This window comes from Patagioenas fasciata, chromosome 19 (assembly GCF_037038585.1).
Source record: "Patagioenas fasciata isolate bPatFas1 chromosome 19, bPatFas1.hap1, whole genome shotgun sequence".
NCBI classification, from domain to species: Eukaryota; Metazoa; Chordata; class Aves; order Columbiformes; family Columbidae; genus Patagioenas; species Patagioenas fasciata.
In genome coordinates this window covers 10,538,680-10,566,177 of record NC_092538.1, presented here as the reverse complement: position 1 = coordinate 10,566,177, position 27,498 = coordinate 10,538,680, and the positions used below count along the sequence as shown (strand labels likewise).

The 27,498-nt window shown below is 43.3% G+C and overlaps 1 protein-coding gene and 3 non-coding genes across 9 annotated transcripts; all 4 read left to right on the top strand.

Moving 5' to 3' along the window:
- Positions 1-79: 79 nt before the first annotated feature.
- TEX14 (testis expressed 14, intercellular bridge forming factor) lies at positions 80-27,498 on the top strand. Of its 6 annotated transcripts, none has more exons than XM_071816945.1 (31): positions 80-127; positions 1,336-1,489; positions 5,708-5,822; positions 6,134-6,299; positions 6,579-6,715; positions 7,392-7,473; positions 7,937-8,067; positions 8,172-8,285; positions 8,711-8,834; positions 9,162-9,340; positions 10,541-10,692; positions 11,504-11,694; positions 11,921-12,071; positions 12,367-13,337; positions 14,055-14,161; positions 14,635-14,714; positions 15,268-15,528; positions 16,099-16,199; positions 16,726-16,819; positions 17,527-17,617; positions 18,655-18,717; positions 19,206-19,330; positions 19,774-19,880; positions 20,746-20,797; positions 21,177-21,248; positions 22,067-22,144; positions 23,671-23,788; positions 23,984-24,079; positions 24,845-24,954; positions 26,180-26,243; positions 26,493-27,498. In XM_071816945.1, the coding sequence occupies exons 2-31, from the start codon at positions 1,354-1,356 to the stop codon at positions 26,524-26,526; spliced, it is 4,302 nt and encodes a 1,433-aa protein (XP_071673046.1). In that variant the 5' UTR covers positions 80-127; positions 1,336-1,353; the 3' UTR covers positions 26,527-27,498. The 6 variants fall into 6 exon arrangements, 5 of the variants coding, with proteins under 5 accessions (XP_071673046.1, XP_065709535.1, XP_071673045.1 ...); XM_065853463.2 differs by having other exon boundaries at positions 19,693-19,880; XM_071816943.1 differs by lacking the exon at positions 80-127 and adding an exon at positions 195-345 and having other exon boundaries at positions 19,693-19,880.
- LOC136110275 (small nucleolar RNA U3) lies at positions 2,569-2,782 on the top strand. The gene has a single exon (XR_010652594.1). It is a non-coding gene; the product is annotated as a small nucleolar RNA U3 (small nucleolar RNA).
- On the top strand, positions 3,639-3,852 carry LOC136110266 (small nucleolar RNA U3). The gene has a single exon (XR_010652585.1). It is a non-coding gene; the product is annotated as a small nucleolar RNA U3 (small nucleolar RNA).
- On the top strand, positions 5,029-5,242 carry LOC136110274 (small nucleolar RNA U3). The gene has a single exon (XR_010652593.1). It is a non-coding gene; the product is annotated as a small nucleolar RNA U3 (small nucleolar RNA).

The following is a 27,498-nucleotide window of genomic DNA, read 5'->3' as shown; positions in this document are numbered from 1 at the left end:
GACCGCCCCCACAGCCGCGCGCCGGCCGGGAGCCACGTGACGCTGAGGGGCCAATCACCGGCTGCGCATCTAGGCGGGAGGGGGGGCACGTGGCATGGCCGTTGCGGAGGTGGCGGCGCCGAGGCGGGTGAGGCGGCGGGGACCGGCGGGGACAGGGGGTGTGAGTGGGGGGCGCCGGTCGTGAAAAGGGGGCAGAAACAGCCAAAGGGCAGCTGGAGTGACTTCTGTGACCCTGGAGCGGTGCTGGCTTTGTCCGGCCTTCGTCCAGCCAGAGAGGCCTGCGCACCCAGCAGGTGTTGAGGCGGTTCTGTGATCCTCCTTGTAGGAAACGGTCATCTTGCCAGGGTAATAACGGGCAGGGCCTCTCAGCAAAGCATATTTTATTAACAATTTTGTAAAACTGGGTGTCCTACCTAAAGGGAAGCACATGGAGTAGGGCAAAAAGCCCCTGCTTATATCCTCCCCCAAATCCCAGCTGCAGATTCCTCCTCTGTTCCCCGTTGGTTGGGTACTTGAGGGTTCGCAGACTACCTGACCCTGCCTCAGTCTAACCATCCAATTCATCTAATTCTAACAACCCCCCAGTCTTATTGACTTATTTAAAATATGCATTCCTGGCTCTTTGGTTACCCTCCCCACTAAATTAACTTTTTAAATGCAGCAATCAGGTTGCATTCTGGGATTAATTCAAACAGACTTTGTTTTACGTTAAGGATTCGTAGTGTGATGTGTCGTGGTTGAGACAGACAAACAACATAGACCAAGTTCTTCCAGGATGAAAGTAGTAGATGCCATTTATTGCCACAAGTGTATTTTTATACAGTTTTACCAATTCATGTGTCTCTTCACTATTGGTTACAAGTTACAGCAGTAACATCTCATTGGCTGTTTTTGCTATCATCAATGCTACTCTTCTACTCCCTTCTCTCTCACGGGTACATCCTTAACATCTCCGGATACTCCTTTACGCCCATCTTTCTCATGGGTAGGCCTTCATATCTTCAAGGCTAATTTCTGTTCCCATCCCCTCCGTCAGGGAATCCACGGACCCCCCGTAGTCCCCCACAGTGATGCCTCTCAGTCCTTCCCCCCAGCTGGGCTCAGGCACCAGGTCCCCAGTTTTGTATAAACAACATTCCTCCTTCAGTGGCACCTTGCACCCAGACCTTCCTCAAGTTGAGGGAGAGGTTGCTGTCACCCTCCTTTTTGGGGTTAATCTGGAGGAAACAGCCGTAACTGATTGTGTCAGCTACTGAAGTGTAGTTTTTGCAGTCAAAAAGAAGTCCTCTGAGCTATGGTGATTCGCAGCATCATTAGATTTCCACTTTTTCCTAGTTTTGTTGAGGAAAGAAGATGGCTCATGCGCTGCCTCTTCCAATTCCCTGCCCAGTCCAGCTTGGAAGTGTCAAAGGCGACTCTGTGGAAGCTGAACTGCATGAGTATGTCAGGCAAGGAAACTATGTGAAAGTGAAGAAACTGCTGAAAAAAGGTAAAAGCTAAGTGTAGACAAGTGCTGGCAGGAGCGTTTTACTTTTTCCTGCATGTTTATATTTGTGGTAAAAAACCCAGAATAGTGTACCATCTGTACAGTTCAGCTGTGAGTGAAATATGTATATAAAAATGTATTATAGTTGGCCTTTTCTGGTGAGTGGCACTAATTATTGAATCAAAAAATAATGTATGAAAATAATTGAAAACTAAGCTCTTAGTTGTAAGGTGCTCATAAGGAAATGAGGTAACACTGAAGGCATGAAAGTCTGCTTTAGGAATATATTACTTAAATGGAATTTTAACTTAATTCTGATTGAAAAATGCTTAGGGTATGGTTTACGTACTGGTATTTTTGGCACCTAGGTTTTTAACTACATGGGAACAGGAGATTTCGTAAATGAAACCCGGTATTTGATGCAGTTCTATTTTATTTTTACAATGGAGAACTTCAGTAGCAGGTGCTGTTCCTGGAGATGTGACGTCTCTATCGCAACGGTGCTTGGCTGTGCAGCCGGGGGCTGCGTGCGGAGATGCGGTGCCGGTACCGGGGCACGGGCGGGCGCTGGGCCGCGCTGGAGCCGCTGCGTGCGGAGATGCGGTGCCGGTACCGGGGCACGGGCGGGCGCTGGGCCGCGCTGGAGCCGCTGCGTGCGGAGATGCGGTGCCGGTACCGGGGCACGGGCGGGCGCTGGGCCGCGCTGGAGCCGCTGCGTGCGGAGATGCCGTGCCGGTATCGGGGCACGGGCGGGCGCTGGGCCGCGCTGGAGCCGCTGCGGGCGGTGCTGGCGGCTCGGGGCGGGGCCGCGCCTGCGTGTCTGAGAGCGGGGCGTCTGATTGGGCCTCTGCGCTACTCCATGCAAATGAGGGGGCGTGTCCCGCGTGTGGCAGCATGGGGAGAACCAGTGTGTCGCGGAGCGGCACCGGGGTCACGGGCCGCGGTTCCCCAGGAGTTGGGGCTCGGTGGGAACATGGAGGGGGGCTCGTCACGCGTTCCGGCGGGTGTGGGGGTGTGGGGGTCTCCGTGTGCTACAGGGCGGTGCGTGTCGGTGGGGGCGGGCGCGGTGGCGCTGTTGGGTTAAGCCTATACTTTCAGGGATCATTTCTGTAGTTGGTCACTAGAGGAGAGTGATCTTACCTGATCGGCGTCACAAGCCACGAGGAGGAGCGAGGTGTTCTCTTCTGAGCGCGAAGCGGGCGAGCGGTGCTGCTTGTGCAGGAGCCGCTCGTCATTGATGACCGTTCCCGGCTCTCCTTGTGGGAGCTGGGAGGGAGAGAACACGGGCTGAGTGGTTTGTGCCCTTTTTTTTTAATGTGGTTCCAAAAACAGATCAATGTTGTAACTGGTAACCGACAGTTCGAGCTGACCCTCGAGGCGCTTTCTGCCCGCCGAGAAGGGCTCCGCTTTGCTGCTGCAGCAGAGTCGGGGTGCACTGTCGGGCTGTGCGGGCGCTGCGAAGGCGTTCTAGTGCTGTCGGAAAGGGGTGGAGAGCGTGTTGGGGCCAGGGAGACCCTGTTGCCTTCCCCATCATGTCACGCTGTCCCTAAAAAGCCAGGTGGCTTGGAGACGCGAGTATCGCTCACTGAAGAGCGTCAGACGGGAGCTGCTCACTCATAGCGTGGAGTAGAGGGTGAGAGCGGCTTCGCGGCCGCTCCAGCCCCGCTCAAAGCTGTGTGCACTTCCGTCGGCGGTGTGTCACTCGTGCCACAGCGCCCCGGACGCGCCCTGCGCCTGCTGGCTGAGGGAACGGGGCGCAGAGATCGGTTTGTGGGGTGACTGCAAGGGGTGCCCGGGAAGCGCGACCGAAGCGTTGCCCGAAGCCGCAGTCGGGCGACACCGCCCTTTAGTGCTGAGCGCTGTGGAGTGCGGGCGGTGTCCGCGCGCATGCGTGACCGAACGGCGATTCTGATTGGGTGTCTGCGCTACTCCATGCAAATGAGGGGGCGTGTCCCGCGTGTGGCATCATGGGGCGGTCCAGTGGGCCGTGGAGCGGCACCGAGGTCACGGGACACGGTTTCCCGGGAGCGGGGGCTCGGTGGGAACGCGGAGGGGGATTCGGCAGGGGTTCCGGCGGGCGGGTGTGTGGGGTCTCCGTGTGCTACAGGGCGGTGCGTGTCGGTGGGGGCGGGCGCGGCGGCGCTGTTGGGTTAAGACTATACTTTCAGGGATCATTTCTGTAGTTGGTCACTAGAGGAGAGTGATCTTACCTGATCAGCGTCACAAGCCACGAGGAGGAGCGAGGTGTTCTCTTCTGAGCGCGAAGCGGGCGAGCGGTGCTGCTTGTGCAGGAACCGCTCGTCATTGATGACCGTTCCCGGCTCTCCTGGTGGGAGCTGGGAGGGAGAGAACACGGGCTGAGTGGTTTGTGCTCGTTTTCTATATCCGTGTTTCCAAAAGCAGATGATTTTATAGAAAGGGAGTGTTCTCCGCCAGTTGCGGAGCAGCATGGACTTTGCACGGGTGGGGCAGGGGAGCGAACCAGCCAGACAAGTTTAGGTTTTAATGTCTGCCTTCAGTGGATTGTTCAGTGCAGAGCGCTTTGACAGTTTGTTGGTACCTGGGCGCACAAGGCACGCAATGGTATTGTCAAGCTGTCAGTTTTGTATGACAGTGACAAACCCGATGCATCATCCCCTTCAGACCACCAGGGGGAGCCTGGTGTTGGTGCCTGGGCCTCTTTGGTGGTGCAGAGCAGAGGGAGACAGTTGTCACCTGTGTCATGAAAGCTTTGCAACTGGTCCGTGCCATCCAAGGCAAGAAGCTGTTATACGAAGTGTAGAATTACAAGAATGATCCTCTATTCATGCACATGAGGTGTCCCGTTCAAACTGGGGCACCCCAGATGCCGTTTTCCACGTGGTTCTTACCTCTGTCAGGCATTCATGTACAAGGTGGTTTGACCAATCTCTACTTAACACACACAAAAGTGTTTTGCAAAGCAACTGTAATTCTATGGTGTCATTATCCATTTGTTTCTTTCTGGATCTGTGTGTCCTTGGCATTGATCTTGCTGCAGTTCCTTACCTATGATGCCAAATAATGGGGGTGTGTTTCACAGAGTGTTAGAGAGGCTGGGGTGCTGGCGTCGTCTTGGTGGTCCAGGAGCATCTTCTTTTCTTCCTGGACAGCTTTTAAGATTCTGAGAAACAGGTCATTATCTTCAGGGTGGGGGCCGTCCTTCTTGCAATGAGCTGGGATCCTTTAGTCGCGGCCACTCCACCGGTACAATGCAGAATGCCATTGCATATCCTGGGAAAGTTCATACGATTTAATAAGATAAACACTGCGGCGATTCTGATTGGGCCTCTGCGCTACTCCATGCAAATGAGGGGGCGTGTTCATCACGGCGCCCCGCGCGGCGTTCCCGTGGGTCGCGGAGCGACACCGGGGTCACGGGCCGCGGTTTCCCGGGACGGGGGGCTCGGTGGGAACGCGGAGGGGGATTCGGCAGGGGTTCCAGCGGGCGGGTGTGGGGGGGTCTCCTTGTGCTACAGGGCGGTGCGTGTCGGTGGGGGCGGGCGCGGCGGCGCTATTGGGTTAAGACTATACTTTCAGGGATCATTTCTGTAGTTGGTCACTAGAGGAGAGTGATCTTACCTGATCGGCGTCACAAGCCACGAGGAGGAGCGAGGTGTTCTCTTCTGAGCGCGAAGCGGGCGAGCGGTGCTGCTTGTGCAGGAGCCGCTCGTCATTGATGACCGTTCCCGGCTCTCCTGGTGGGAGCTGGGAGGGAGAGAACACGGGCTGAGTGGTTTGTGCCTCTTTTTTTTCTATGGTTCCAAAAACAGATCAGCTTTGAGTAAATGTGGTTGTTTCCAACACCAATTGTAGATCTGGATCCACATTCCTTTTAGGGCGCTTTGTTTTAAATAACAATGGTTAAAGCAACGAGTTATTTATCTCTTAATTACTACTTTAGAATTAATTAGATTCTTACTAATGCAGCCCTCATGTTATCTGTGCTTATCCAGGTTAATACTTTGCCTGTGATATTTATAGATCCTTGATGTGTAAACCTTGTGGAACAATGCATGCTACATATAGAAAGACATCAGGAAGATCATGTTTCTTTTTGCAGTTTCTGTTAATATCATTATGTTTTCATATTTCCAGTATTTCGGAGTTAATATGACAGTCAGTTTTGCTCTTAACAAACCATTGTCTTTTATTCAGGATGGTGGGGAATAAACGCTCTCATAATAATTTGTTTTCTTGTAGGTGTTTTTGTTGATGCTGTAAATTCCATGGGCCAGACTTCTCTCTTCACCGCTGCGTTGCTGGGTCTTGGTAAAATAGTGGATGTGCTGTTGGATTATGGCTCTGATGCTAATCAGTTAAGTAGAAAGATAACTTTTTTATTCTCAAAGTGAGACTAATCTGTAATCTTTTAGTGGTTTTAGTCAATGTAGTACACAATATTCTCTATATACAAACACAGAAGTGCTTTAAGATGCGTGTTGCTATTTTAGAGAAAGATGCTCAGAGGTCAGTGGGTACCTAATTTTCCTTATTTTGTGTTCTATGTTGTTGTTTGGGTGTACATAGATGTACACAGACATTCCAGGGATGCTGCTTTCTCCCCAGAAACAGCTGGCGGAGTGCAGGAGGGGTAGGCTGAAACATTTCTGCTTTACTGTTCCTCAGTCGCTGTCACGATGGAAGCACCCCGGTCCATGCAGCTGCTTTCTCAGGAAATCAGTGGATTCTTAGCAAGTTATTGGATGAAGGGGGTGATCTGAGAGTACATGATAAAGATGGAAGAAATCCGCAGTGCTGGGCGATGTCAGCTGGAAAAGAAAGCAGTGCTCAGGTATGTGTGTAACGTGTGTTGAATATGTGATTGGTGTGTGCTCACATTTTAAAGTGAAGAAACTCCAGCATTCCAGGGAGAAATTCCTGGCTTTTTCTCTTACATTTTCATGTAATTTATTTTCTTGAAGTTTTTCCATGTATCCATTTCTTGAAATGCCTATTTAAATAGTGCAAGTAATGAGTTATTTTTCAGTAGTCGTGATCTATTAACTTTAAATGGTGTATCTTACAGTTCTGAAGTTTTGGTTGTTGTTTTTCCCTTCCACCTCCTCTCTAGATGCTGGAATTCATCCAGCGTTGTGCGGTCCACATGCAGGCTGCCCTTCAAAACTTCCCTGCTGATCTGCTCCGGAAGGCTGGGTCAACAAAGGCGCTGGTCTGCAGCCCCTCCAGGTTTGGGGGGCTGGTTCAGGGGTAAGAATGTTCCCAAGCACTGAGGGATTGACCTACAAAGACTTTGACTTCCCTATTCTTTTATCTTAAAATTAATATGTTCTTGAGTCTTTAACAATATCAAATTTAAAACCGCTCTTAGGAATGATGATACTTTTTATTTCTGTGCTTAGAGTTCCACATAGAAACCTGATAGTTGTAGATATCTGTGTATTAAGAGGTACTCTTGAAATCAGCAATGTGGAATCCTGAATTTTAATAGTATTAAAATGGCAGTAACATGAAGTAGTTTGTTTCTTGATCTTTTAAGGTCACCGTAAATCCTATGGGGGTGTGTTCCTAACCATTTCAAGAGCTTTTATGTCAGATACTTGTTAAGAAAAATACGTACTTGTGAATAAAAAGAGATGCAGGATGTCTGCGTCTATATATATATATATATATTTATATATGTATATGTATATTTTAATTTGGTATCTTGCTTTAAATAAATGCGTATCATAATGGTGTGTATAAAAGTTTAATGAGTTGCACAATAATTTGGAATTTCAGCATCTCTATTACACTGTATGGCCTCACTCAAATGCTACGTTTTAAATTCATGGCAGTTACAGAATTTCTGCATTTTTCTCTCTCTCTTTTGTGTTTTACTTAAAGCCTTGGCATATTAGTTGCTGTTTATGTTTTTGATGCTTAGGAATGCTGACAGTCCTCTGGGTAGATTTCTAAAAGGTGGAGCTAACGCAGCGAAGAACATTTACAGCTTTGGATTCGGGAAGGTAAGATGCTATGGATGGTGGTGTTCTGATAATGTCAGTACAGTTTCTCAGAGTCACATATTCTTCACAGTAATTACCCCACCTGTGCTATTTTTCATTTTTAGTGCATTCTTATTTCTGCCAGAATGGTGGGAAAAAATCTGTGGAAAGCACAAATATTGGGGCCTTTAGTTGTTAGTGGGCCCTGTCAGAGGAAACTGTTTTGGAACAGGCGAGATAAACTACAAGCTATCATGTGAAATGTCATCTGTGGGAGTTGTTAATGACTGTTTCTGCTCTCCCTGTTTCAGCTTCACTAAAAAGTTAAGCTTTTATATAGATTTCTTAACCTTTCATTTTGATACTTTGGCTGATGCTCCCATTGCAGTGATTGAACTCGAGTTTTCCATGGGCTTGCGGCAGATGGGACAGATCTTGGGAACTGTTGCGTGTTCCTGTTGGTTACGCCCTGGTGGTGTTTCAGTTTTACCTTGCAGGCAGCGGGCACCCGGGGTACTTGGCATCTCTTCCCATTATTGGGGAAAAAGACGTGGTTCAGGCAGATGATGAACCAACATTTTCTTACCATGTTGGACCGTACATGATGATGACAAAGTAAGTGGAATTAAAGGGATTTCTTTTTATTTGTAAGTAATCCCACAACTGGAAAAAGTACTGCAGAAAGCATCTCATACAAATTCCTTTTCTTTTTCTTGTAGCTTAATGTGGGGAGGCAGCAGAGTTACAGTGAAGGAACTCAGCTTTGAGCCCCACCAGAACTGTAGTAAGCTCCGCTTGGCTGATCTTCTCATTGCAGAGCAGGAGCACAGTAGGTAAGAAAGAATGTGCAGTAGCTACAAGTGCTCCTGGGGTCTGGGTGTCTTCAGTGATGTGAGGAAATGTGCTGAGCCTCGGGAGGACTGTTGAGCTCCAAACGAGGAATATGGGTCTCTGTGTCTCCTCCTTTCTCTTCCCACGCCATTTGCTCCCCAGTGGATAATACAGCAGAAGCTGATACTTTCTTCTTGTATGTCTGGATTAATGCTTCACTGCATATTTCTTGGATGGCTTATTTATAGATTCTCCTAGTCTGACAGTAAGTGCTGTTTCCTTAATGCCTCCTCATCTACAGTTCTTTTAAAGTCTTGGGAATTTACTGAGAAGTTAGAAGCACTCACATATTGATAAAAACACCTAGAAGGCCAGGACTCTTAATCTCAGATTTACCTTACAATGTGTTTTTCGTCTTGCCTTGCAGTAAACTCCGTCACCCTCATTTGCTACAGTTGATGTCTGTTTGTCTGTCCAGGGACTTGGAGAAAACCCGTTTAGTGTATGAAAGGGTTAACTTTGGTTCTCTCTACAGCATCCTTCATGAAAGGGTAATTGGAATACTTGTTTATTAAATAGCATACATCTGTCTAAGTTACCGGAGAAATTGCAGTCAAAGGCAAGAAATCCTAAGAGTTCATTCTACTTCAGAGTGAATTTTGGCATAGTCTATCTTTGAATTATTTTTTAAGGTATTATTAGTTGATTTGATTTTGAGAACAAACATTATTTAGCAAGTGCAATTTGCCTGACTTTTACTACAGCGTGTTTCCTGTTTGCTTTCTTTACCTTATTCTGTACAATAAAAGTTTTTCCCTGTATCAAGCTTTAAAGACCTGCAGTATTAATGTGGTACTTCTGTTTGGTTTTTGTTTCAGCGAACAGAATTCCCAGTACTGCACATGGAGACGATTTTACACGTGCTGCTTCAAATCAGTGACGCTCTGCGTTTTCTACACTCCCGTGGGTTTATCCACCGTTCACTTACCTCCTATGCGATTCAAATTGTTTCTTCTGGTGAGGCAAAGTTGTGCAACTTGGAATACATGATAGAGAGGTAAGAAACTTCCTCACTGTTTCTGCGAAAGGGACAAACACAAAGTCAGATTTAGTGCTAACTCCAGATTATTCCTGCTCAGGTCCGTTTCCTTTGCCACAGGCAGTATGGCATGTTTCAGGTGGATGTAGTTTCACAGTATCACACAGTATCACAGTATGTTTGGGATTGGAAGGGACCTCAAAAGATCATCTAGTCCAATCCCCCTGCTGGAGCAGGAACGCCTAGGTGAGGTCGCACAGGAATGTATCCAGGCGGGCTTTGAATGTCTCCAGGGAAGGAGACTCCACAACCTCCCTGGGTAGCCTGTTCCAGTGCTCTGTTACCCTCACTGAGAAGAAGTTCTTTCTCAAATTTAAGTGGAACCTCTTGTGTTCCAGCTTGATCCCATTGCCCCTTGTCCTATCATTGTTTGCCACTGAGAAGAGCCTGACTCCATCCTCGTGGCACTCACCCTTTATATATTTATAAACATTAATAAGGTCACCCCTCAGTCTCCTCTTCTCCAAACTAAAGAGCCCCAGCTCCCTCAGCCTTTCTTCATAAGGGAGATGCTCCACTCCCTTAATCATCTTTGTTGCCCTTTGTTCTGTGTAATAAGTATCTGAAAATAGAAACTAGTAAGAGAAGCAGGTCTTTAGTGGAGTATAAAAATACCATCATAGAGAAATAGAACCTAATTTACAGAGCAGAGGTGAAATTCCTCTTCGAGTCACTAATTCTGCTGCTGGGTTGGAAATAACTTAAGTCTCCTGTTGTTATACTGAACTTGTGCTTATGGAGGCTTACCTGAAATGGTTGAAGATTCCACCTTCTGGATATAAGTATACATTGCAAAATAAACATTGACAGGCTAGGTGGCACTGTCTTGTATTTTGTCCATGGTCAGAGAGCGCTGGCCAGAGCTAAAGGTCTGTTTGTAAAATTCCCATTGGGAAACTTTTGGCTTTCTCCCATTTCTTTTTGAGTGTAAATATGTTAAAGGAGGTGTTACTTTCGCCAGCTCTTTGCTGCAATGTGCCAAAACACATTCACTGGTGTGAAAATATTACCCATGTTTATTTTCAGGTGTACTCTGGACCTTTTAGTTATTTAAACCAAAAGCAGATAGAACAAACTCAAATGTCTAATTTCAAAACATATATATTCTAGTTCAGTGTGCTGTATGTCCCGATTTACAACTTTTTTCCCTTTACACAGCAAAGATCATGGAGAACACAGTGATCTGACACGTATTCCTGTCCCAGTGCAGCTGTATAAGTGGTGCTCTCCTGAAGTAATCCTTGAAAAAGTTGTCACGGTCAAATCGGATATTTATAGCTTCTGTACGGTGGTGCAGGAGGCCTTGACAGGTATATCTATAGGTTTAGGCTTTTGTCACTAGAATATCCCACTGACTGTTTTCAATGCAGATCCTCAGCCCCCACATGTCTGTTTAATTCATCTCCATGAGTGGATCAGACCTTGCTGCCATGGCTCCCACAGACTTAACTTGGAAAAGGAACCTCCAGGCAAAAACCCACAAATGTTAATGGCAGTAGCAAAGACTACCAGATACTTTTGCAAAATGTAATCAGATGATGACTTCAAATTGCGTAACTAACTGATGAGATTAATGGTTGGTATTAGAGAGATACCATCTTGTGTACGGTGTTTTTCTGCTGGTTATCTTTTCACATGAGTGCAGCAAAACTTCCAGTTAAGTCTTTGAGTTGTGCAAAACAAGCCTGTGCAGCTTTAGTCTTCTTGATCACTAAGATAACAATAACAATACATTATCTGTAAGTTCTTACAGTCAGTGTCATGTATGTTATGTATTGACTTTGGCTATTTTGACAGTGAAATGGGATAAACAATTACTCTAAAAATTAAGCCCTCTATTAGCTCATTGGTAATGAAGAATCCAGAGCATGGGTTCCAGTGTAACTGTCCTCTAGACATTGCTGTCAGCTCTCATTAAAGCGTCCGTGGCTGAAATAAGATAAGTAGGAGATGCCAGACTGGATTGAGTGCATGTTTGGTTCATGACAGTAGTTGTAAATCAGGGAATGTGCAGACAAGAACAATAATGCTTCAGTATATCTGATTCTTTCATCTTCTTTTCTACTTTCATTAACATTGATATACAGCTTGTGACATAAAGTCTATACTTATGTCTTGCAGAGACCCCTCCCTGGAAAGGTCTTGAAGACTCATCTATTGAACAGCTCATAATTTCAGGACAACGGTTAGAAACAGACGTCAGGCTTCCTATGCCCTATTACAATATCGTAAACTCAGGGCTAGAACCTAAACAGAAGAACCGCTCTGTGAAACTTCAAGATATTCAGTATATACTGAAAAATGACTTAAAGGTGACCTGCGGGATTGTAGCCTTTCATGTATTTAAAATGGCAGAGTTCTGTGTTCATTCAAATTCAAGTTCTTCTGCTTAAATCTGGGTGGGAGGCCTTTTTGTGTGTAATCTGAACACTGAGTATCCTTTCCTGATCATGCAGGCAAACCATCTTAAAAAAGAAGGCAGAGACATAGAACTGCTACTATAGTTGTCTTTTATAGCATTTTTTTTTCGTATTACAGGACTTAACTAAGTTTCAAACTGGTCATGCTGATGGACTCTCAAAAGCACAAGGGCCGACTGTTTTTGCAGATGTGAACATCTGTTTGACATCAGCTTTTAGCTATCGGAAGAGAACACAGGAATTGCAGGGAGAAGAGATAACCAAGGCTGGTGAGTTTCTTTTAGCAAGATGTCACTGTCCTTTGCTTAGCATGTTCCTCACTCCATAAAGGTCTAATATAAATAATTAAAAGTGAGCACGTAGCTTTGGATTCCAGCTACCACCATAATTGCTGGTGTAAACCCAAGACTGTAAGTCTGATTAATATTTTAAGTTCAGGCACACTGTTTTCAGCAGAGGTGTTAAATGCTCATGTAATCTCTATCAGACATTAACTCCTAAGTGTATGGAAGCAGTGTGTTTGATGGACATTTGGAGAAATAGCTTAGCATTTAAATTTTTCAGACAGCCCTGTTGCCCCAAGACACACTATTTTTCCGGAGGAGAATAGTGCTGTGGTGGACCACGAGGCACCAACCAGTCCACAGCCAGTTGCACAGGACAAGAGTCCTAATGTAGCTTCTGAACTCCCAGCGACCCTCAGCGTCAGCGATGTGGATGACAGCCTCTGTAGCTTTGAAATCAATGAAATCTTCGCCAGTTATCCAGAACTTCACAAAGACTTCCTGGAAGAAGGAGCTGGATTGGGTGAAACTCTAAAGAATGAAAAAGGGCAGCGAAAGGAAGATGATGAGGCTGCTCTCAGAGACCCATGTGCATCATCTGGACTACACGGTGAGGAAAAGCCACTTGATGAGGAAGGTAAGTTTTTGGTGTCGGGTACAGAGTACGCTACGGAAGAGGAGGAGAGGATAAGTGACACCTCTGACCTGTGCACACTGGCGCAGGTGAGAAGAATGAGTAGTCTGTCCCAAAACGAGCAATACATCAGCAAATGTGTCCTCGATTTAAAGATAATGCAAAGCATGGTGCAGCAGGCAGCAGATTCCCTGTGCAGAACTGAGGAGAAACTGGACAAATTAGAGGCCACTGAAAAGGAAAACAAGCTACTCCAGGAGATTGGAATTAATCAGCTTTCTAAGCAAATTTTTCAAGACAGACACTGGAACAGATCTGATGATGCTTCCCAAAATATCAATAACCCTTTTTCTGGAGTCAATACTTTTTTATGGAAGGCTATAGGACCACCATCAAGTGTCTATATTCCACCACTGGTAACATGTCAGACGCAAGGGACACTGCGTGCGGACAGTTTCCAGGCTGATTCAAAGGCATCAAAGGAGATGGAGGCAATAAAAAATGAAAAGTGGAAGTGTTTTCATGAGATGAGGACGAGTCATAATGAAAACAATCATCATGATCTCAGCTTCAGTGTGGTGAAAAGCCTGGATGATCAAGTGGGCCTAGACCATGAGGTAAAGTGTTGAGCAGGTGACTGTGTTCATCACTTCTGTGTTCCTTAGCAGGTAGAGAGATGTAGTTATGGATGGTGTCCAAGAGGAGGGATGAATCTGTCTTTCAAAATACACGTGCATACCATATGCATTGTATATAGGAAGGAAAATTGTCAGCTCAGCAGTGCGATAGTATTATTTATTCTTTCTCCTCACTGCCCCCCAGCAAAATACTGGTCCTGTGGCTCAGGAGGGAATAAAATCCTGTACTAAAATGGAGATGGGACCGTCAGGGAAGAGGGTGAGCAGAGAAAGATTTTGGGTTTTTTTTACTTGTTTGCATACTTAATTGAGGAGGTCTAAGCTGTTGTTAGTAAGGGCTTCTAGATCATTATTAAATATAAGTTGCTGACATGCTTAGCCCAAAGAGAATGAAATTCATGTACTGATTTGCTGTGGGAATAACCTTGAGTCATTTAGATCTGCTCGTTCTCCTTGGAACTACGTGTTATGATATTCTGCCTACACACATGCGAAACCTGCTATAAATCCAGGGCAGAGCTTTTCCTAGGCTGAGGCCCAGAGTTGTCATACTGCCTCACAAGCAGTGCTTCTGAAATATAACCTAGGGATAAAGTTTGCACGGCCCAGTTCTTAGTGTATCTCATAGACAATTCAGCTAGTAATTACCAGAATGCCAAATGTGTACTGAATCATGGCTTGTTGGACTCATTTCAGCATTTACTCCCACGCATTTCTGGAAGATGCAAAAAAAAGTTCAACTTGCAGTGTCAGAGAGGAGGTGACTCACATTCTGCAGCAAGTGGAAGTGAAGAAGAGAAGTGGTGAGTTTTGAGCATATTCACAAGAGTTAATTCGAGTAGGTTAGGATATAAATATGTCAGATGCTGGAGCTGTGGTTAGATGGTCATGTGAACATACTCTGGATTGGAATTGGGTTGTTGTTATCCAAGTCTGAAGTTCTGAGTATATTCAGTTGTCCACTGATCACCTTACTGACCTGAGTAAAACAAATTACTTAGTGTTCATTGTCTGCCAGTGTTTATATAGATACGTCATGTGAAGGCAGTTGACAGCTTTTGAAATCTGGATTTTAGCGTACAGCTTGGTTGGTTGATCTGTAATAGACTTAAATAGGTGTCTGTGCTTTCTGAGCTGCTGGCAGCTCAATCTCCTGCTTGTGTTGGGTTCTTGGAGTGTGCTCTCAGCCTTTTAATTAGCATTAAAACAACTTCTGGTCTTTTTCTGACTGGGGAATACCTAACATCATACACTTGTGCATAATGGTTTATTATAGGTGCTGTCCGAAATCAAGATCTGAAATTTACAGTACAAAAATAAGTGAGGAGGGAAGGCTGATGCAATCGGAATGGAGGAGTGAGTACGTCTGCGTTAACTCAGCATTAACGTTAGTGACTCTTACTGCAGTGCATTAAAACTTAACATGTTTTGTAGCTTAAGAAATGTCTGTGAGGCTGAATTTCTGAAGTTCTATTAGACAGTTTTTGGATGAAAATCAAATGAGTAGGATCCTGTGTCTTGCACATTCAGGGCATGGAATAATCACAACCACAGTGAGGTGGGGTGGTTATAAAATCCAAGGAATTTCTGGCCTTGTTCTGGAGGATGTAAGGGAGGGACAGCGTATTAATTTAGAAAAGCTAGTATAGCAATGACCAGTGGATGGCAGTACAGCCACGAATAACGGAGAACGTGAACTAACAAAAATTATTCATGTAAAGACCGCACCAATTTATGCAGGTTTTTAGCTTTTCTTAAAATAGAGGAAGTGTTTAGCTCTTTTCATGATAAAGGAGTTTACAGGGTATAACTTCAGCATCTCCAAGTCTGCAGACACAGTGAAACTCAGGAATGGTTTGAAGGTCCAGTTTCTGTTGTCTGAATCGGTAATTGTATTCTTTTTGTGTAGCTGAGGTAAAGCAAATGGCCAGAAGAGTGGCCTCAGGACAACTGGAGCTCAGCTTTCCCTATCCAGCTGGTGAATGTACATCTGAGAGTGAAGCAGAGAGTATAAAGGAAACCTATCAACATGTCAAGGTCCAAAAAAGTCAACACCAACAAAGCTATAGATGGCAGACAGGTGATAATGTTGAGCTTTGGGATTTGGGCAGTGAGGATATATCTGAATACGAGGAGAGTGATCTGGAGTCTGCGTTCAGAAGTCCTGGAGGTAAGGCTGAGAAACAAAAAATAATTTCTTCTATTTCTGTGTCTCTCCGTTTCCCAGCAGATTTCAGCTTCCATGATTGTTGTGTTTTATTGTTACAATAATTTTCAATTTTATCTTCCAGAATCTTGTCCCCAGAGAAGGTCAATCACTCAGTCATTGGTGAGCATAAATAATAGACTAGGATGAGTATTGCATGTTAATAGGTGGAGGTAATGTCCAGTGAGCTCGGAGACCCTTCATCATCCTTGATTCCTGTGTATCAGCATGGGAGATCCAAAACTTTCCAATCCAGGAGTATGCTTTCACACTTTATTTCTTTCAGTTGGACTACAGAGATGTTTTTCTGTAGCAGCATAGTGGGTAGTGCTTTTGTATTAGTTACAGATAAAGGAACCAGGAAAGCTTCACATGCCTAGATTAACAATGTGAGCAATTAAATGTCATTATTTCGCGATATTCCTGACAGACAATGTAGTTTTACTGTCTGCTCTCATTGATACTACATCGGTGGTTCAGATCACTCACTTATTATTTTTTGCCTAATAATTTTGTTCCATTCTGGCATCCTAGGGAGAAGCTGCCAGTCACCATCACAAGATGAACAAACAGAGTCTGGAATAGTCATCCATGAGAATTCAGTCTTTCCTCAACAAGTTGAGAATCCATCCAGAGTATGTAAAGTAATCCAAGAAATGTAGTTGCCGCTAGTTACCTGTAAACCAGTTCAGCCTGGCATCTCCGTGTCGCACACCGAACCGCCAAGGCAGCCGATCTTTTCAGTTATGATCTGACTAATATTCCCTTCTTCTGCCCCCTTTTTTTTGTTTGGTTCTGTAAACCATCAAAATAATGTAAGGAGCAGGAGGTAGGTTGAAACTTGGAGTGATCAAATTAAATACAATTTTGATTCACTGCAGTATTGTTTCACATCATTGAGTAAAATGTATATAATCTCAGGTTTTCCTTCACAGCTCTATCAATTTTAGTACTCAATAGTGTCAGAACAGTCTTCATTTCTTGAAGATTTCAAAACTACTGTATGGACTATTAAATCCAGTCCATGCTGTTGGCTGATAAGCTCTTGAAAAGTTTGTCTGTCCATTCTGATTATTGTGAGCATCATCCTCTGAGAGTCGTCCTGCCCTCCACAACTTGCCTGCGAGAAACTGAATTTGCTCCCTCTTTTCCCACCTTCAGACCATGAATGCTCAGGGCAAATTAGAGGAAGCTTTTGAAGGATTTGTACAGAAACAGTTCCCTGAAGATGCAGGATCAGGTGTTCAGGGTTCAGGTAAATGTGCTCTTTCTTTTAAAGGTACTTTTGACTCAGGGAGACAGAGTCTTGTTCCACTATATTTTGTCAGCAGCACTCCTGTCAGAAGGCTGGAGTTTGATTCTTCAGGGTCACTTGATCTCTTATTCCTCATTATTTTAGTGAGAGTTCAGGACACTCAGGACTTCAGAAGATGAGGTTTGGGCATTGCAATCACTGAAATATTGAGTACAGTGATTGTGTACTTGCTATGTTTCAGTTAAAAAAACCAAAACTTGTGTGCAGTCTTCTGGTTTTACACCCTAGGGCTAAGTTTTAATATTTTTTATGCAACTTTCTATGGTGCAGAAAACTGAATTATAGTTGTATTTACACATTACTCATTATTTACACATTATTGCTAGAAGGGTCTTGAGCTTAAAGACTGTAAGAGCTGACATTGTGTGCAGAATGATGGAAGGATCATCGCTGTTTCTCCAGCCTGTTTCCTCAGCTCAGATTTGTAAACGTTGCGATATTCCCCAGTGCTTCAGTGGTTGACTGTCTGGCAGCTGTGGTATGTTTATGAAAATTCATCTTTAGAACACATTTGTCTCTTGACAACAACAAAGGTCACAAGAACTAAAAAATTTAATAAAGTTGCAATTTCCTGTTCAATGAGTTGTGTCATTTTCTTTTGCACTTGCAAAACCCAATAACAGGGAACATTTGTTATTTGTATTCAGGAGGAAAAATGCTATTCTGCGGCACAACGGCGCAGAACTCTGGCAATAACACACAAGGAGTGAATCAACTTATCCATGTGCCTGTAGCAAGGTAGATAGTCTTATTTGCATTGTTACTCCAAGCATAAATTAGGTTATGAAGTGTGTTCTCTTTATTAATTATGCTTATATATCTAATATTCAAATAAGATGCCAGTGGTGTTTTTTAATTATTATCTACATATCATAGTTCCTTGCCAAGAAAATACTAAAAGGGCTTTCACAAGTCTCATGAGTTTTGTTTTTTACAGCATTCAGTATTTTTATTTTCTTTGCTTAACGAGGGAGCTCAAATAGGAAACATAAGTCATGTATCTATTACAGTTCCTTTTACACTGTTAAACTACAGTCTTAAACAGAGCAGAGATAATTCAAATTAAGGCTTCACTCGTCTGATTTAATTTTGTTGTGCTTTGGGTTTGGAGCTCAAATGGCACAAAGCCCATGCCTTGTCCCCTCCCGTGGGATCAGTGAGATGCGAGTACGCTCACCGCATCTTCCCTGCAGGTAACATTAGCCCATGCTTGGAGATTTGCAGTCTCATCTGTCAAACATGAGGCGTTTATATCCAATATTTTTGTCAATTTAATATTCTACCAGTATGCAGAGATGTTGTCTGGAATCACCAGCTCCTGCTGCATGGGGCGCTTCTGCTTAGAGGAACAGTCCTCGCCCTGCAGGTCTCCTGGCCGTGGTTTTTGGGGGTCTGAAGAGCCCCCAGCCTGTAGCTCAGCTTTCCATGTGTACTCCAGCCTTTCTTCACGTTTCCCAAGCATGGGAGTGAGAGCTGCTGGTACCACTGTCAGTGCTGCGCTCCCTCCCTCTCTGGAGGAACCGAGTTACCAGAGGCAGGGAGCAAGTGTGTAAATACTCAGCTTTACTGTAAAAGGTGATGGTTTTGGTTGCGCTCTTCACTCTTCTACCACACTCCATCTTCTAAGGTTTTATGCAAAAGGTTTTTATGAGCTGCAGCCTGCCTCTGTTGGAAGGTAGTCCTTTAAACTTCTAGAGAGAGAGGAAACTAAATACATTTATCTTCATAATTCTCTGAGAGGATCAATGGATGTGACCTTTCTTCCCTCATTGCAGTGGTGGAGCAGCACAGGAAGGGATACTGTGGGAGCCGCGGGGAGATCACGAAGAAAAAGATGTGTAAGAGCCACAGGCCATTTTCTAGCAAAACTTCAGCAAGTTGGTTATTATCGTTGTAAAAGTTTTGTGTTGATGCAAAGCAGGAAGATGGGACAGACCAAAGCAGAGACAACAATCTGAAGTATTAAAGGAATATTTTCTTGTGATAAGTTGGGAGATTGGTATAAAATAGAGTTTTCTGCAGTGTGGCTTTTCTGGGGGCAATTTCCTGAGACTGCATTTATAGGAGAATTATTAAAATGAATTTTGTAAAGGAAGGGAGAGTAAATAATTAACCTTTTGTGTCTCTGCAACATCGTTGAAGATAGCGATCTTTAGACTTCCAAGAATTCTGTGAGTTTTCAAATGGAATGTCTCTCTTCCTTTTGGAAAACTAGATAAGACTGAATACAATTAAACTTCAAAGAATCTGAAAATAGCAGAATTTAGTGATTCTCAAGTATAAGCAGTGGATGTTCTAACTGTCAGAACATCTTTCAATGCTTCAGATCCGTGACAGATATTCAGGATTTGTCGAGTATCCCCTATGAGCAAGAGAACTACTACAGAGATCCGGATTGTAGAACGCCCCGAGTGAGTCGCACACCGAGCGTCAGCACCCCGCTCAGCTCAGGTACCCCGGGAGGACAGATAATATCATAAGTAATCAGTGTATTTTGAGCGTTGATGAATTGATCTCAATGTTTGTTGAATTTAGTGTTTAAGAGCAATGAATTATCATTTGCTGTGTACTTTCAATAATTTAGTGCAATCAAGTAATCAAAGTTTCTCAGTTGGCAAAGTTTTGCATAAATAATGTCTGAGGTGGAAGTCCTAGGTACTCAGTTTGGACTTCTGCTTAGAGATCATGGATGGACAGTCGTTTCTCAGAGTTCCTTGTGCAGGTGCCTCTTAAATACAAGAATTTTTCTTCTGCTTCTGTTGAAATGTGACCAGTACAGAAAAATAAATGTACTTTTTTTTTTTTTTTTCTAGAAGGAAAAATTCCAATAGCCTTTGAGAAATGCAAGCACCTTCATGAAGTAGCTTCAGATTATTCCTTTTGTGGTTCTCCAGAGCTCTCCTCTGCAGCGTCCAGGACATTCGCTACAGCCTATGAAGAAGAAAGGAACACTGAAATGCCCTCTGCTTCAGGAGTTTGCTCATCTGAATTGAAGAAGCCGGTAAGTCTAGAAAATTTACCTTATGGCACTTTGTCCTTTTTCTGCACAGATGTGGCACAATGTTATCAACTTCGTTGTATCAAAAAATCCTCTTTCTTTGGAGTTAACAATTTCCAAGGTCGCTTTAGTGACCTTTTCAGATAATTATATATAAAATAGTAGCCTTTATGCCTTTCTTATTGTTATTCATTGACAGAGTTGTCATTTAAAGATTAAGTTAGAGTTTGTTCAACCAGAACAGTAGTGACTGTGTTCATTGTCATTAGGTCAGGTCTGTGGCTTTCTGCTTGCGTAGCAGGCGGTTGGAGTTCATTAAGCTCATTAACAGCGCAGCGCTGCCTTGACTGGCTCTGTGGAGATATTTATTTTGTCACTTCCTTGTCTAAAATCTTTCCCTAGGGTTAAGTGCATGAAGTACCTGTTTCCATTTTGAGGACAATGAGGACTTGCCTGTGAATATAAATTCTTAATTTTGGGTAAATAAGTGCCTGGCTTTAATAATAAAGATTCAAAGCAGAGAAAGGGATACTAAGAGATGTTGGAACTGTAGTTTCAGAGAATTCCTGTCCAATTGTCCATACAGAGTGTTGAAGTGGATAAAGATTTCATTGCTGACAGTTATCTTATGGGTGGCTAAAAGGTGAATGCAGAGCAGCCTAAGCAAAATTTTTGATACATCTGGCTTACCTGGATGCTACGTCTGTTTTCATATTCTGAACTGATTGAAGTGCTTATTTAAAAATTTAATGGTCAACTAAGGCTTTAATCAAGTCCTTACCTCATTTGGGATTTAGTATGTTGAAGGGGAGGATTGAAGACCAACAGTTCTTCAACTCACCTGCTCGTGTTTCATGGTCTTACACAGGAGGGGTTGCCAGTAGTTGCTTCAACTTTGAGAAGCACCAGGAAGGCATCTGGTAAGTCTCTTAACCCAGATGCAGCCCAAATAGAATAATCAATAAACAGAGAAACAGATTTGAAAATAAATTTTGCCGTTAAGGATTTTGTGTTTGTACCTGCAGACTAAGAACTCTGACCTCTCATCAACCTGCATCTGAAGTGTAAATATTATTGGCCTTGCAGTACAAGAGCGAGAACTGACTGTGAAAGTCTAGCTCTAAATGATTTTTCCATTATGAAATTGTTTAAGGATATTTGATAAAACGTGAATGAGCCTGGCTCGTGCAGGTTGATAAATGAAATATGTCAGCAAGATGCTGTCATAATGTAAGTCTATATCACAGTTATTAAGGATTAATCACTGCTAATTAACTAGACTTTATTTTTCTATCTCAGCGCTCTCGCAGGCATCCAAGCACTGCACTGATGAGCTGCCTCCACCAGCCCAAGAGCTGCTGGATGAAATTGGTAAGAGGCACTTCACCCACAATGGTATGAGGCTTGCCAGCTGTGTTCAATCAGGATGTCTCCCAAATCATCCACTGCTAGAATACACAAGAGCTTCCAAATTAGTTGCAGTCAAGTCAATGATTAGGAAGTTAGGCATCAACAGCTTAAATAACTGGCAATTATTTGAGTTAATCCTTGAAGTTTCTGCATTTTGCGTAATGGGTAGCTGCTGCTGCTGCTGCCAGCTGCTGACCCATCGAGCGCAGATGGCATTTAACACTGAGATGGACTTTGCGTAGACTGAATTTTGCAAAGGTGTCCCAGAGCAATGCACGTTCTCCATTAAAACAAATGCAATCCAGGCAGCTACATCCCTTAGGTATTTTTGCAGAGTTTAGTCTCAGTGATTTATGTTTCTTTTTGTAATCACACACATCTTCAGACAGAACACTGTGTAAAAATACTGCGTTATTTTTACTGGTGTGTGTATTACAGAAGAATTTCCTTTGGTTATTCAGCTATAAACTCTTCCTAAACTAACACCAGACACTGGGATAATTAAATGTATGTAGGTTCTATGTTCTTCTGGAAATGAGGCACCCAGACATATTCTGATCTTTTTATTTCCTCATTCACCAAAACAAGGGCATGCGGACACTGGCATCAAGTGAATAAATAATGGCCAGAGACAATTTGTAGGATGTACTATATGAACTAATTATAGATTATGTAAAGGTTTTCATCTGAATGGATAAAGTAATATGGTACTTCAGATTGTATAGAGTCAATTTAGAAAGAATATTCAGATCAATAAGGAAATATTCTGTTCTTAACAGAATATTTAAAGCAGCAAGAATCCATCGCTCAAGACTTTAAAGAGAAGGGATTGTATGACTGCGGGGTGCAAATAAATGGTTAGTTAATCATAGTCCTTCCATAGAGATCGCAAATAGAAAATTACTTTTGCATTGCTGCAAAATAACTCTGAGTACTTATCACTGTTTGTTCGGTTATATTATAAACTTCCTTTTTTTGTTGTTTTTTTTGTTATTTGTGGTTCAGCAGAAATTGGACAGGATTCTCCCTTTCTTGGTAAGGTTATGTGCCGTGTTTTTGCACATAGTACCCCCTGCACCAGTGTTTGCCGGCTGTGTACTCCCTGTCTAAAGTCTACAGGGATCTGCTCTGGAAGGCTTGCAGGTCTAAACCATCAGAATTAATCCTCTACTTGTATGATGCCGCTGTCACGTATGCTGTGTGCAAACCTAAGTGACAAAACCCACAGCAGTGTGGATGGTGGGCAGCTGATGGAAAACGGAGCTGAAGTTTCCGTTCCGGGAGGGTGGTTCAGTTGAGAAAGTGGCTGATGCTCATTAATGGCTCATGTTTCGTGTTCACCATAATGAAGTAAAGCCTCTGATTTCGTGGTGTAAGAAAAGAGCATCCACTGGGGTAAGCAGGATGATATTTCCTGTTGTCTTACAAAGACACCGAAGATCGCAGTAGTGAATCTTTGTGCTTCTGAAACTGCAAATAGTAATAAGTGGGAACAATTTTTAGGTGTACAACAAGTAATGTCAGAAGAACAGAAAACCTAAATCTTTATAGGCTTTGCAATTGTTTCCAGTGAGTCAGAAACCGAAGTGCAGTTTTAAAATAAAAAAGATTTTTTAAAAAAGGCAGAACATGAGTTAGTCTGTAAAAAAGCTAAATAGCAGAATGACTTGAGAATATGATACTGGCACTTGTTTGTGTTAATCCTACAGCTTTGTTAGATCTTTTCCCGTTTAAAATTGTTACCCAAAGGATAGAAACTACTGTGAGTTTATTCATAGGAGTATCTTGTTTTTAGGTGGTTGGGAATGCAGCAGCCTGTATTGCTGGCTGTTCCGTCGCTGTGGTTTTGTTGTATTTGCATAAAGTACAGCTATTTCAGACTCCATTTTTGTGACAGCCTACTGCTTCCTGCTTATCATAGCTTAGCAGAAGGTGGCTGAATATATTCACATGATGTAGGGAACAGAACTTAGCGAGATAAGTCTTGGAGGGGGAATATCATTGGATTTTGCTAAGTAGAGTAACAAAGCGAACATCCACAGGTTTTCTTTTGATTTTGCTCCCATATCTAGGATTGTAAGGGGAGAGATTAAAGATTAATTTCCACATGAATTTTTCATTTTAGTGTGAAGCAAACTGCTCGGTCCTGTGAATCTAAAAATGTGTAACAGTAAAATATTTATCTAGATCTTGCTACTGGCCACCTTTGACTGTAGATAATGTGAATTTGCTTAACTGGCAGAGAATCAGGTTATGGAGGAAAGAATAACTGAGAAGTGAACAACTGGAAGTTTCCCAAGCGCATAAATAAAAGCACATTTTAATTTCTTTAATATCTTCCTTTGTAACTTTCATATTAAAATCTTTCTGTTTATGTGAATAGTTCCCGATCAAATGCAAATGGAAGACAGAGAGTCAAAAAAAGAATCTGAGGGAAATGAGAAGAGAAATGAGAGTTTATGGACGAAGGAGTCATTTCATCTAGCAGAGGAAACAGAAAGGTATGAAAAAAGTACAGAAAGGCATGTTTGGCTTTGATTTACAAAGATTCAGAATAATGGTTCCAGTATATTTTAACAAGATTCAGAGCTTACAGTAAGCCAGACTTTTTAAGAACCCTGATAATATGACTGTTTTACTTTTAAATGCATGGTATTAAACTTGCCACCATGTATTTTGAATCTCTTATTTAACAGGGCTCACTCCACTCTGGATGATGTTTTAGAACGAATGCTCCACTCAGTTCCTGGAGATGAGGAGATCCAAGAACAACCTCAGGGACACACTCTCGGGTTAGCTGATCATTTCTACTTTGTTCATTAGTTTATTTTGTTTATATTCTGTGTACAGACCTATGCAGGGCTTGTCAGAAAACGTGCTGCCACTCTTGAGGCAGGGCTGTGTCAGGAACTGGCCTGGGGACACCAATCTGAACTCTCCAGCTAAACCGGAATGGTGGGTGTTTTGAGATAGAGAAGAGTGTGTGTTATAAGAACAGAATCATGAAAGCCCTTTAGCAAAGACTTCAAAGAAGAGTTTGGGAAGATGGTTATATTGTCATGGGAGGAAATGAAGAAAATGGCAGAATTCATATACATGTGACTTTAAGGAAAAGATTAATAGCCCAAATAATTTTTTCCTCTTAGAACCAATGATCAAGGCCTAGTGACTCCAAACAACCCCACAGTAAATGCCAGTGAGCAGTCCTAAGTAATTCCTAACGTGCATCTTACTAAGGAACACAAGATATTATTGTGTTGGGCATCAGGATTTTTTTCTCAGTTGAACACAGAAGGCAAACGTTATGATAATCGTGAGGATCTTGCCAACAGAACAAACCAATTTGTGCAGTGTATAAACCACCACGTTGATAAATGGCTCGACCCAAAGCCCATTCACACTCAGACTGCATTTAATGCTGTTAATGTACGGAACCATTGGAGTCTCCATAGAAAGGTGTCTGATACCTCCAGAGGCTTCTGGTTTAGTGCTCTGTATTCATCCTGTCTAACAGAAAATACAAAAAATGGGGTGATACACAAAACTCTGTCATTCAGGGCTGCAAGCCTGCGAGATCCAGAAGATGCTGGAAGGAAGAAGGGAGTAGAGGAAGGTGGAGCCGGGGCCCGAGGCGGAGCACTGGAAAGCTGCGCAGGGAGTTCAGAAGGTCCTCTCCGTCTGTAAAGCTGCTGGGTGCTGAGCTGGGCAGTATCACCTTTATCTTATTGTTAGCACTGAACTTGTCAAGCTCGCACAGACTAGTTTTTTTGCTTTCCTTGATTTCTGCCATCTGGGTACTGTTTCTACCCCGTGCTTTGAAAGGAGAAGAAACTGCTCTAGTCTTAAACTCTTTTCTAATAATTTTGATCAGTGGAGGCTGATGGCTTTGTGCGCCGTTTGCTGGGGCTGCAGAGTGCCTCTCTCACAGTGAGGGTGCAATTTCCTCTACTCAAAAGCACCGAAAGACAACTGATAATACCGTGTCTGTGTCATGAGCAGTGCTCAACCGCTCTGGCTGAGGCACCGAAATGCTTCACACTGTAAGGACTTTGGTCACTATCAGTGAGGTTTGGTGCGTAACTGTGATGTGTGTGTGCTAATGCCATCAAATCCCTTAAACATCTGTCTCCTGGTCTCATTCCCCCTGGCTTTCCTCTAATAGGAACTAGAAATTAGGAGGAAGACATGAGATAAAAGTCCAGATCTCCGTTAGGAACTGTCAAAGCTGACTGGAATTCTGCAGCTAAAGTAGAAGGTTGCAATTTTCAACATTTCTCCATTAAAGATGTTTCTTGTTACAGGGAAAGGGCCGACATACTTCTATTAAGTTAATGTGCATTTAATGCTATGCAAAAAATATGAACTGGCATTTTTTCTGCAAAGAAAGAGGCAGCAGCCTTGTCTTTCTGGAGAGAAGTTTTGATTTTTCAGTGCGGAGCACAAGGTGACTTAAAGGAAACTGATGATCAGTGTGGTGGGCTTTTAACACTTGTGCAGCAGTCAGCTCTACAACACGTGTTCCGCTTTTCCAGAAAGACACCCAAAGTTTGAAGCATCCCAAATCACGAGTTACTTTTGGAAGTGTTGATGGTAATTTTTAAACCGAGAAATCTGGAGGTAACATTGTGCTCGTTATTTGCACAGCGTTACCATGCATGACCCTACTTTCTGTCAGACGTCTGGACGAACTGGGCTGGTAGGGATTGGGTTTCAGGTTTTGAAAACAGATGGATTTCTGATTACCAGTGTGACATAATGATCTATCAGAGAGGTCTGTGGTGCCCGGTTCAACACGCTGCCACGTGCTGACAAAACCAGAGATTTCTCTTTGAAGTGCTGAGTGGCTGGATTTGTTCTTCTTGATTCTGAGCTGAATTTACATGTTTCTGTAGACAGGCATCCTGAAGATCAGAAATTCCACGTACAGAAACAGCTGGCTTCATCTTCACCGTTCAGGTGAGCCTCTTGGTGAATTATATTGGGCTTTTGGCAGAAATGTGTGTATTCTCTGGCTGTGTGAGATATGCTGTTGTTTTGCATCCTCAGGAGGCAAAAGGGGTGATATGAAATTGATATGAAAACCTATTCCCTTCAACTTGTAGTTTGATATAAGAAAAAAAAAAAAAAGAGAGAGAAAACAAAACAACAACAAAACCACCACAACAACAAATGTGTCATTTTTCTTCCTTTTCTTTTACCCGGCAGAATAATTGTTTTGGACCAGAGCTCTCCTGCCTGATTAACATGGATAGTGAATAAGTTCTAATGCAGCACCTGCTTACTGCTGCTTGTACAGTGTATGCAGCCTGTGAATTGCAGCCCTTTCTGGCCACGTAAAAATTGTGAAGCTCAGACTTCCTTGGACTGCAGCAGCGAGTACAGAAGAAAACCCAATGACTGACTCTGCCACACAGTCTGAACTGGTTTTACCCCATCACTGCATGTGAAGGCAGCATCAGTAATGTTGCAGAACTGAACTGTTTGCTGGATACAACATCCTTCCGACACTGGCCGGTGGGGTTTTGTTCTGCGCATGCACGCTATCATAAGCAAAATAATTTCTTGCTCTGTTGCATTATGCAGTTTTCGGTGTTACAGACAAAATGATTGTAATTCCGTGGGCTGCGGTTACTGCTCAGGCTCTTGTTAAATTTTTCCATGCTGGAGTGCAGAGTGCTGCGACAGCCCATGTAGTGTCTGTTTTTCCTTGCTCATTAAATTTAACAAGGTAATTTCTTGTTTTCTCTTTTCTTAGTGCTTTTGTGATCTAGTGTTGAACTGATTTGACTGATTAAGGGGATTAATTGCTGTGCAGAAAGCTAATGAGAAAAAGACAGTGTTCTCCAGAGACTGCAAGTGCAGCAATAAATTCCCTGCCAGCATTAGACAAGAATGTGAGAAAACCTCATTTGTATTACAAAGATACCTGTTGTTCAGTTAAACCACACTTTTGGTCAGCCGCATCCAAAACAAAAACCAAGGTATCTGGATATAATTGAGCTTTGGGTCAGGATCTGGATGGGCACAGCAGTTTCACATTGAACTTTTCTTGTGATAGATACTGTTCAGGTGCAGGAGGTGTGAAGTTTGTCCTTGTCCCTTTTTAACAGACGCTGATTTTAGTGCCTTCGTACAGCTGGGTGTTAACCCCACCTGTCTGTAACTGTTAGTTAATTCGGTTTAATGATACTAATAAAAGTTTTCAAGGTTA

Coding starts and splice junctions, on each gene's coding strand:
- TEX14 (XM_065853463.2), top strand. CDS start 1,354: ATGGCTCATGCGCTGCCTCTTCCAATTCCCTGCCCAGTCCAGCTTGGA. Junction 6,300..6,578: donor GAAAAGAAAGCAGTGCTCAG/GTATGTGTGTAA, acceptor CCTCCTCTCTAG/ATGCTGGAATTCATCCAGCG. Junction 14,162..14,634: donor GGAAGTGAAGAAGAGAAGTG/GTGAGTTTTGAG, acceptor GGTTTATTATAG/GTGCTGTCCGAAATCAAGAT.